The 11,031-nt window shown below is 37.5% G+C and overlaps 1 protein-coding gene across 2 annotated transcripts in view; it reads left to right on the top strand.

Annotated features, from left to right (window-relative positions):
- SUGCT (succinyl-CoA:glutarate-CoA transferase) overlaps positions 1-11,031 on the top strand; it is a 749,888-nt gene that overhangs the window by 637,922 nt on the left and 100,935 nt on the right. For both annotated transcript variants that reach the window (XM_029926667.1, XM_029926657.1), the window contains exon 13: positions 9,723-9,786. In XM_029926667.1, coding sequence (XP_029782527.1) covers positions 9,723-9,786 — 64 coding nt within the window. The remainder of the gene's footprint in view (positions 1-9,722; positions 9,787-11,031) is intronic.

Raw genomic sequence — 11,031 nt, 5'->3', positions numbered from 1 at the left:
ATCCATTTAACATGATCTTTGCAGAGCAATATCAAAGAGTTTTCCTAAGATTTTAGAGTTTTAAATTATACATTGAAGTCTATGATCTATTTAAGTTAATTTTTGTATACGGAATGAGATTTAGGTTGGGATTTTTCTTTTTTCTTCTGATTGTTCCAGGACTGTTTATTTAAAGGTGCATTGCTTTTGCACCTTTGCCAGAATAAGTTGTGCATATTTGTATGGATATATTTCTGAGTTCTCTATTCTGTTCCATAGTTTCTAAGTTGCTATATAATATATAGCATTTATCTAGTATACCTCAATATTAGGTAGACTGCTTCTCTTTCATTTTATTCTTATTTTCAATGTTGTTTAAGCTATTCTAAGTTCTGTGTTTTTCCACATATATTTTTGCATAAGCTTTTTTACATCTACAAAAAATCTTTGCTGGAATTTTGGTAAGAATTGCATTAAACTCATAGATAAATTTGAGAATTGACATCTTTACTCTGTTGAGTCTTCAAATCCAAGAGCATGGTATGCATCTCCATTTATTATGGTAACTTTGATTTCTCTTATGAACATTTGGTAATTTCCAGCATACAGAATCTGTACCTGGTTTGTTATGTTTCTATCTAAGCATTTCATTTGTCTTTAGCAATCGTTACTGGCATTGTGTTTTTCATTTTGGTTTTCTCATTTCATTCTTGGTATACAGAAATGCGGTTGCTTTTTGTGGGTTGATCTTGCGTCCTGTGATCTTGAAGAACTCATTTATAGGTCCAGGAGTATTTTTGTACTTTCATTGGAGTTTTCTATGCAGACAGTCATGTCGTCTGTGTGATTTCTTTCTTTTATTTGTCTTCCTTTTATTATATTTCTTCATTTTATATTTATTATTTATTCCATTTTTTTCCCTTACAATCTATATGTTTTTATGAAAATTATACTTCTTTTCTAGATTTACTTCCATGGCTAGAACTTCTCATATCATGTTGAATAAGAATGGTGGCAGCAAACATCCTGGCTTTGTTCTCAATATTAGAGCAAAAGCTTTCAGTTTCTTGCCACTAAGTATGATGTTATCTTTAGGGTTTTTGTAGACAGTCTTTATCAGGCTAAGGTAATTCCTCTCAATCCTTGGCTTCCTGTGAACTTTTATTATAAATGGGCAATGTTTATCATTTTTATAGGAAAATTTAGGAGACTATTTGCATCATCTAGAGTAGGGAAGAATTCTTTAAATATGTCATAAAAGATACAGAACACAAAGGAAAAAATTCCATGAATTCAAGATTGCTGAAATTAGAAACTTCTGTTCATCAAAACACCACAAAATGAGAAATAAAGCCATAATATTTTCAATTTATGTTCCAGTGAAGGATTCATACCCAGAATACACAAAGAACTCATGAATCAATAAGAAAAATTAATTAAGCCAATAGAAAAAATGCAAATGATTTGAACAATTATTCATTGAAGAGGAAATAATAAGCAGGGAAAATATATTCAGTCTCTTTAGTAATCAACGAAATACAAGTTAAAGCTTTGGTAAGATACTATTTCAAAGAGATTAAATTGGCAAAGCCTTAAAAACACTGATCATATCAAGTTTTGCTACCATTGTAAAACAAATGAAAATAATATTCACTATTGGTGGGATTTTTGGTTAATCATTGAGAAAAATAATTTGCTATTACTAATATTAAAGATACATGTACCCAATGTCGGCCTTTGAGTGCGTTAGAGTAATTCTTGCATGAAGAGATGTTTATGACAGCAGTGCTTGTTGTAGTAAAATAACTGGAAACAGTGTAAGAACAGAGTGACTTAATAAATGATGATATATTTCTATAATGGCATAATTTATATTAATAGCCATAATTGGCCCTAGGCCACAGAATAGATGAGTCTCAAAAACAATGTTAAAGAGAAAAAGCAAATCAGAGAAGGATATATAATTTCATTGATATGTCTTATAAATTATATAAAAGGATATATAATTTCATTGATATAAGTCTTATAAATAAGTCTTATATAATTTCAATGATATAAGTCTTATAAAAAGAGAAAAAGCAAATCAGAGAAGGATATATAATTTCATTGATATAAGTCTTATAAAACAGACACTGAATCCTTAGAGATATAAACATGGGATACAAAGATGAAAAAAAAAAGGAAGGAAATAAAAAAATCAGGAGAGTGATTATTTGGGGATAGAAGAGGGAGGGATTGGGGCAAACTTGGAGATGTAAGCATTCTTTTTTATTTTTTTATTTTTTAATATTTATTTATTTTTGAGAGAAAGACAGAGACAGAGAGCGAGCCAGGGAGGGGCAGAGAGAGAGAGGAGACACAAAATCTGAAGTGGGCTCCAGGCTCTGAGCTGTTAGCACAAAGCCCGACACAAGGCTTGAACTTACAAACCATGAGATCATGACCTGAGCTGAAGTCAGATGCTTAACCAACTGAGCCACCCAGGTACTCCTGAAATGTAAAACATTCTTAAGTTTTTATTAGTACTCATTAAAATATATGTGTGTGTGTTATAATACATATATATTTGTTTGAATAATAAATATTCATGTTTTTTAATTAGAAAAAAAGGAATAAAGCTGTGTCATGTGCATTAGCACCAGAGTAAGTTTGGTTGCAGCCAATTGTTTCAAAAGAAATAAGAAAAAAAAAATGTCATCACTTAAATCTGACCTCCATTATCCAACTAGTTAGGAGTTTACTTGTTCATTATTTTCTGCATTTTTAATTTTTTTTTTTTTGCTTTCAAAACAGTTGAATTAACTTTTAACATATTAGTTGTTTCTTAGACCTTCAGGTTATATAATTTTTCAAATATTAGTCTGGGCTGTTTTCCGATCAAGTTAAAGAAATGACTAAAGGGATAAAGCAGACAGTGCAATAAATTAGTTTACTCCAGTGCTTTCTTGCTTTCTAAGCTATTTGTGCATGTTTTGGAAATAGTTTTCTGAGTTTTCCCAGTGAAGAAGAATGACATGATTCTTCTATTCAAGAGTAGTAGATTTGCTTAGCATGTATAATGTGCATGCCCATCGTTTTGCTGAATTCCCATGTCACCCTTTTTGGCTTCTCTTCACTGCTAATGACCATGATCCTCATGTAGCTCCTCAGCATGACCTCTGCAACATCTTCAGACCTCTGCAGGACATCTAAGGCAGATTCAAGTACTTGGGAAGCTTTAGGAAACTGAGGAATTTGCAGCAAGGCAACAACAGAACTTGATAATTGAGTTCCTAAAAATAAATATATTTTGGGGACCCAGTAATATTTTCTTGTCTAGAGAAATATAAGGATTTATTAAAAGCTTAAAAGAGACAACACCCTCCAATCCTGCCCCCCCTCCATAAGAAATTAAACCAAAAGGGGCCACTTGCTACTTAGTCAATTCAATTTAAATAAATTAAAAATAAATAAATAAATAAATAAATAAATAGAGGAGCATGGGTCACTCAGTCAGTTAAGCCTCTGACTGTTGATTTCAGTTCAAGTCCTGATCTCAGGGTTCATAACATTAAGCCTTGCATCTGTCTCTGTGCTGACAGGATGCAGGTCTGAATCAAACTGACTCCATAACAGGCTTCAAGTTTCCCCTCTGACCTTGGAGGGCTAAGTGTCAGTTTCTCAGAACATTAGACAATAAAAGGGCATAGATTGCTCAACCAGGGACCACCCTAGTAACACCCAATCAGAAGCAGCCAGCTAAAATGCTTAACACTCCTCTAAGGACAGGCCTACAGATAGAAGCTATAGATAATCACTTATTACTTAAGGCTAGTTACACCCTACCTCAGGGTCCTGGGTCAACTCTGTAATTGGTTAATACTCTAAATATTGTGATTGGTCCTGCCAAAAGTAACGAACCCTCTGGACAATGTGTATGGTTAAAGTTACTGCCAATGATGTTAGGCGATAATGATTGAATCACTATACCTGTGTCACAATTTCCTGTAACTCCCCCTTCCCCAAATCCCATAAAGGCCCTGCCCCCTCTTTGTTCAGGGCTCTCAGCATGGATCCACTGCGCTGGTGAGGTCTGTGAGCCCGAGTTTAGGCCCGGCCAGCCTAAGCCCATAATAAAGCCCTTTGCCTTTGCATGCATGACTCGGTCTCCCTGGTGGTCTCTGGTTTTTGGGAACGATATTGAAATCTGGACATACCACAGGGAAGAACCTGCTTGGGATTCTCTCTCTTTCTCTCTCTCTCTCTCTCTCTCTCTCTCTCTCTCTCTCTGCCTCTCTCTCTGCCCCACCCCAGCTCAGGCATGTGTGTGTGCTCCCTCTTTCAAAATAAATAAACATACATATATACATAAAGTTCAATAAACCCAGTAAAATATTATTTGGCATCCATCAAATAATGCCAGATAATGTTCAAGGCACTGGGGCTATAGCAAAGCACTCAGTAGATATTACGGAATAATAATAGTACAATGAGTACCATTTAATTCAAAAGCCTCCCTTAGAAGACTGTGAGCTTCTTTAGGGCAAGAACCTTACTTGTTTTGTGACCCAGTTTTTCCTCAGCACTTAATAATGTCTGGCACACTAAAAATCAAATCAAAACAAAACAAAAGCCTAGTGCATTAATATGCATTTAATGCTTATTATTATTAATCATCACTGTCAATATGTTCAATATATGTTTGTTGCATGAATGAATGTACCCTAAAGCCATAGAGTTTGGTGGAGCCAGAATTTGAACTCAGTCTACTGATAATGATAAACAGCTGCCATGAGTTTTGAGTTGACTGTCCAAGGCTCTGTGCTCATGGTTTTATGCTCATCTCTCCCTTAATCCTTATTGACTCCAGAGAAACATATATTTTTTCACCTTTTTAGTGAGGAGGGTTCTGAGCCTCAGAGAACTTAAGTGCCTTGCCCAAGGTCACTGGCTGGGTCTGTCCCCTTCAAAATCTGAGCTAGGCTGAGGCCAAAAGCCTTCCTCTTTTCACGGCCTTTGTATCTGCAGTAGCCTTGGCTACCTACAAGGGAGCATTCAGTTTATTAACTAATTGGGCTGTGTGGTGCCAATCAATCCTTTGGACTGACTTTCTTGCCCCAGTGAATTGACTAATTTATTTTACAGAATTGACTACATCAAGCTAGTTATTTTAGTGGTAAATCAAATTATGCTGGTCCTTTTTTTTTTTTTTTTCTTTTTTCTTTTACTAATTCTCCAACTGACTAAGAGGTTTAGGGTCAGAGGCACCCTAATTATAATCCACAATCAACCACTTCTTAGTTGTGAAACCTTGGGCAAGTCCTCAATCCCTCTAGGCTTCCATCACTTTATCAGTAGAAATGCAGATGAGAGTAATTCCCACCTGGTCTAGTTAATGAAAGGATTATATGGACACAACTCTTTCTCTCCTAACATAATGCCTGACCCATAGGGAGTATTGTTGAGCAATAGCTTCTGTTATCATATTTATCCTTGCAATTGTTAACCTAATGTTTTATCTCCATATTATCTTTGTGCTGTGACTTCTACTAACCTATGTCCTTTAGCTTCCTTCCAAGGTAGACAAAGTTACTTACTTGTTACTTATTGAATTTAGCTCTTTCATTTGAAGCTTAAACTGCTATAAAAATCGGCTCAAGTCTCTTATTCCCAACCCTCTCTTCTAATTATAGGCACTTTGAATGCAAGTTCATTCATCTTTTTACCGCAAACCCCTTCCTATCATTCAGTACATGGGTGCTCTATAATGTTTGTTAAATTGAATGGTCATGTCTCTATTCATCATCTGTTTTACTGTTGTGCATCACTATTAATGTTAGGGACAGTATCATATTGATTGCTACTGTGGTCTTTACACAGACCATTTGTGTATGTCATTTAATGCTGGCACTCTCTCAGTCTCTTTTCATCTGAATATGCCTTGCTACTTCTACTCTTGACCTAGATCTCTTGCTTTCCTCAGAGATTTTCACCACACATAGTCAGGATTGATTTTTTATGTTTTACATTGTTTTCCTGTTAGTGTTATATCACAGCCTTGTTCTGCCATCCTTGCTACAGGACTTTATCAAAAGACTTTCTTCCTTTAACTTAAACTTGTATTTCACTTCAAGGTATACATTTTCCTCCTCCCTCCCCCTATCATTAATACATTAAAAAATACATTACCATTTGTAATTACCTTTTGACTCTGTCATTAGCCTGTCAATCTCTGAAACTCTTGAAGAAGAAAGAAAGACCTTATTTTAAATAGGCCTGATTCTTTGCTAAAGAGGTTAGTACACTCTCTACAATTCTATTCTTGTCAAGAATAGACTTTTGCAATTATAGGGGAAAGAAGTGATATTTAGAAGAGCTACCCAGCCATGAAAGATCTAGGGAGGATAAAATAAGTGAAAGAAGGATGAATTCCACTATAAAGTTCTAGGGAAGCTTCCTTGCCTCATTCAAAAATAACAAAATAGGTACCCCCACGTACCCTGAATGGCCAGACGGAGGCTCCAGGCATGACATTTCCTTAAGAGAAAATGGTATTGGACATCCCTAAAGCTGAAGTCCCCCCTTCCATTGTTAGAAGTCAGTAAAGGGAACACTTTAAATCTGAATTTCTAGGTTGAGGTAACAGAGGTCAGGGTGTTGAGCCTGGGTGAGAAAAGGAACAGGGAACATTTAGTAACCGTTCCCAAAGAAATGTTCTACAAATGTTAGTAAGTGCCAGGTCCTCCGTTTCCAGTGAAGTTAGGGGGAGACAATATGCCTGAAGTGCAGAAGGAGAGATTTATGCTAAAATTCAGACAGCCTGCCTTCGTTCTGAGATTCTCGAATATGTTACTAAGCAGAGCGGGACTTGCCCCACAAACAAGGCTGGAGAGTTTTCCAAGATTCCGAGTCATTAGGCAGGGTTTCCAGGGACAGCAGAGCCCCGGCCTCAATTGTTCCCCAAGATAATCTGACCTGATTCACAGACGAAATCTTATGGAATTGTATTGACTTCAGACTGCCTCAAAACGGGGTAGCAACCAAGCAGGGGAATAGGTTAGATCTTCCTGAAGATGGGGACTCAGACTAGCCCAGGTATTTCATAATCCTACAAATGCTATAGCAAATGAAAAACCACAGTTAACCTTCCTGAGCCAAACATGAGAAGAATTTATATTTCTGCTTAACACTGAAGGACTTTCAATGCAAAGGAACTGGTAAGGCCGGATTTAAAAGTTTCATGTTGGGAATATCATACACAGACAGTAATGTAGAGGTGAAGGAAGCGCATTCTTTAAACTGCTTCCACGAAAAACTTCAATCAACTGCTAGCTTTTGCTTCGCAGATCTGTGACACATGTCCCTTGACCTTTACCAACTACCCTTTCACGTTTGACACTTAACGTTTCCTACATGATTAAAATTCAGCGTTAATTAATTTCAACAATATCAGTTGAGTTATATTTAGCCGAGAACACTCACTTTTGTCTTCTGTGAGTAGCATTGCAGTGTTATTACAAAGAGGTAGTCACGAGGGCAACAGATACGAGAAGAGAAGAATGATTCAGTGTGCAGATAATTGTTTCGAGTGAAATTTAGCTTGGTATTTTTGTTCCTGTCCTCAGTAGAACTGAGATTTAGCACCTCGCCTTGGCATTTAGCCCCCACCCCCACATAGGAGGAGGCTGTGCTGGGCGGGTGCTGAGAACGAGCCACACCAGAGTTAAATTATAGCTCAGTTCTAACACTGGCAAGAATTTTCTCTGGCCAGCTCCTGGGTGCAAAGCTGGTGATTCCAAAAGAGAGGCAAGTCATCCCTAGAAAGGATCTCCATATGGTGTGGCATCACCCCCTCCGAGGGAGGTTGACATGGTTGTTTAAAGAGCATCACCCCAAAGGTGGTGACCATTCCTGAAGAAATCAGTGCAAGCCAGAATATTTAGACACAGCACAGTTCTACTTCTAACCTTAAAACATCACCTGTAAGGTTGTCTTATTGGAGGGTTATTCCACAATGTGACTAAAAGGCTCACAGGAAATGGATAGAGGCTAAGAAATGTGACCTCTTTCCCTGAGTTTTCCGTATTTATATTAGTTTATTTATTCCATGCTCTTTTAACTCTGGGAAAGACTATGATAAGGAGATGGGCATGCAAATCTTGCTTTCACCTGAAGTTCAAAATGCTTATAGAGCCATTACAACTGCTGCTTTGGGGGATATTAGTATGAAATCATGGTCCACAAGTTCACTGTGCCACTGAAACTCTTTTGCCCTTTAGATCCATGTCCAAAACAGGAAAAGAGAAGCTTTCCATTTGGTAGATAGTACAGATAAAGTACAATTCATATGTGAGTCACTTATATATGTCTCATTGAACATTAGTAATAGTAATAGTAAATTGAATTTTTGGGTTCTTTGAGACAGTAGTTATTAAAAACAATTAAACGAAGGAAAACAAATTTAAAGCATTAAAATTTTTTTTTTAATGTTTATTTGAGAGAGAGAGAGAGAAACAGAGCATGAGCAGGGAAGGGGCAGAGAGAGAGGGAGACATAGAATCTGAAGCAAGCTCTAGGCTCTGAGCTGTCACACAGAGCCCAATGCAGGCCTTGAACTCACTATCCATGAGATCATGACCTGAGCCAAAGTAGGACTCAACCAACTAAGCTACCCAGGTGCCCCAAATTTGTAGCATTTTTATTTGTTTATGACCAAACGTTTTGCCTCCCATAATTCAACACTTGTCTTCTAGAATCTAGTTCCATGCCCTTGTCTCATCCTTTAACTATAAGTGGAAGGCTCTTGATACCTGGCACATTCTGTGTTTCTGCTCACCCCATAGGAAAAACAAAAGTGAAGGATGTAGTCAAGCAATTCAACATCAAGTCTCTGATAGAATGTCCCTGTCCTAATAACTGGCCTTGAGCCTTAACCCGAGGTCAAGTCTACCTTGTGTTCTCAATGGGACACCAAATACTTATCTTGGTCCCAGTGCATGAGAACCTAACCAGCCTTCCAGGACAGGATCTTTGTTTTGTTTTGTTTTCTCAGTTTTCTCCCTGCCAGCTCCCCCACTGACTCCCAGTTCTGAGATCTAGTCTTATAATTATCGTCATATTATCACCAAAAACATCCCTGTTTCCAATCTTCCACTCAAGCCACTGACCTGAGTCCACTCTGGGCTCCCAGTCAGCTGGCCCTGCTTATTACTGGTCACAGCAGCCCTGAATATATCCACTTCCAGCAGTCACTGCGCCTTCTGCTTGTTCTGATTCACCTTTCAAACTGGACTGATAACCCTGACTTTCCACTGAATAAATTATCCAGAGCTCATGTGCCATCCTCGTGGGCTTCTCTGCTCTAGGTCCTCATTCTTCCTCCCATTCTGTCTTTCTGCAGTTGACTTTGGCCATGTCCTGTGATAAGGTAATGCAGGAAGGACTGAGGTTCAGTATCTAGAGGATCAAATATAGATGAAAGGGGGGAGATCATGCCATATATTTAGGAGCAAATGACATTTTTAAGAGTGGGAAAACTTTATAAAAAATGTAGTACCTTCTAACTCTTTTTGGCTTCGTTTGTTTCATATAAGATGGAAATCTTTTTATTTCAAATATTTACTTTCAAATTAAAATTCCAAACTTAAAATTCTGTGTTTTGGAAGATGTTTCTTCAGTGGGCCACATAGGGGCTTTTCAAACTCCTTGAGGTTAAGTAATTTTATTTTGTAATTTATTTTTCTGTCTGTTTTTTCCCTTTGAAGGTATTACACAATGGCCTCATTATGGAGATGAAGCATCCAACAGCGGGGAAGATATCAGTCCCAGGTTTGTAAACTTTTGTTATTTTCCTTAATAACTTCCTTCATTAATTGTTCCATGTGCTGATCCCTGCAAGTAGCTGGTTAGTCCCTAATTTGTCAAGACATTATCCAACTTCTTTATTTGGATAAAAGGGAAACCTTAGGATCATATCCATAAGCACATATACCAACACTCCAGAATTGTGTTCTTGTTTGATTGCCCTGGTAACCAAAAATGATCATATTGTCTGACTCCATTTTATGTAATCACATGCTCACAAAAATACATAATGTAATTGCCAAAGATAAACAACAATAGATGTGGAGACTATTATGAACTTAGACGTGCATGGTTCATATGTGAATGAGATGGAAAGCCAGGCACAATGGAGCTGGCCTCCAGGGAAGGCTAGTGACTGCCCAGACCAGCACATTTTCTTTCTGAACTATGGTTTATGGTGAGGATCTCAGCTTTGTAGATAAGGGCACGACATGTTTTCATTGAACTCAAAATACATTGAGTTTTTCTAAGTTGACTCATACCAAACAAACTCATTTGGCCTGAGCCAAAATGCCAACTTTTTCACTTCTGGGAGAGAGTTCTCTATCTAGCAGCCAGAAGCCTCAGAGCATCCAAACTGTAGTGAGAGCTCATGACCAACTTGCTACTCAGACAAACCTCACTTCTCAAATGATCATAATGTTACTGCTCCTCAGCTCAATTAACTCTACTTGGGTTTCTTCTGGGAAAACATGCCACGTGTTCCTTCGGTCCCTCTTTTCTAGACTATATATAACCATACACTTATTTTTTGTCTTTTTTTTCTGACAGAGCATAATGAAATTTGTTAGGATATAACTTTGGTCATTGTTTACTTGAAACTTGATGCTGGTTACCTTGATTGAAATTTGAGCATTCCCCAAACTCTTACTCACCTTAGTCAAATAGCATAGAGGGGTGCCTGAGGGTTCATCCGGTTAAGTGTCCAATTTTGGCTCAGGTCATGACCTCACATTTTGTGGTTCCAGCCTTGCATCAGGGTCTTTGCTGTCAGCACAGAGCTTGCTTCGGATCCTCCATCCCCCTCTCTCTGCCCCTCCCCCTCCTTTGTCTATCTCAAAAATAAATAAACAGCATAGAATTTTTACTTCTCTAGGTATCAGATGGCATTTATTGAATAACTGCTATTGTTAGGGTCATTCCATCTATAATCTAATTTTAAGATTCCGGATCAGCTTGATAACAATGTCTCAGAACAGATCAGATTAT

This window comes from Suricata suricatta, chromosome 2 (genome assembly GCF_006229205.1).
Source record: "Suricata suricatta isolate VVHF042 chromosome 2, meerkat_22Aug2017_6uvM2_HiC, whole genome shotgun sequence".
In the NCBI taxonomy this organism is placed as follows: domain Eukaryota; kingdom Metazoa; phylum Chordata; class Mammalia; order Carnivora; family Herpestidae; genus Suricata; species Suricata suricatta.
This window is presented reverse-complemented; position numbering and strand designations above follow the sequence as displayed.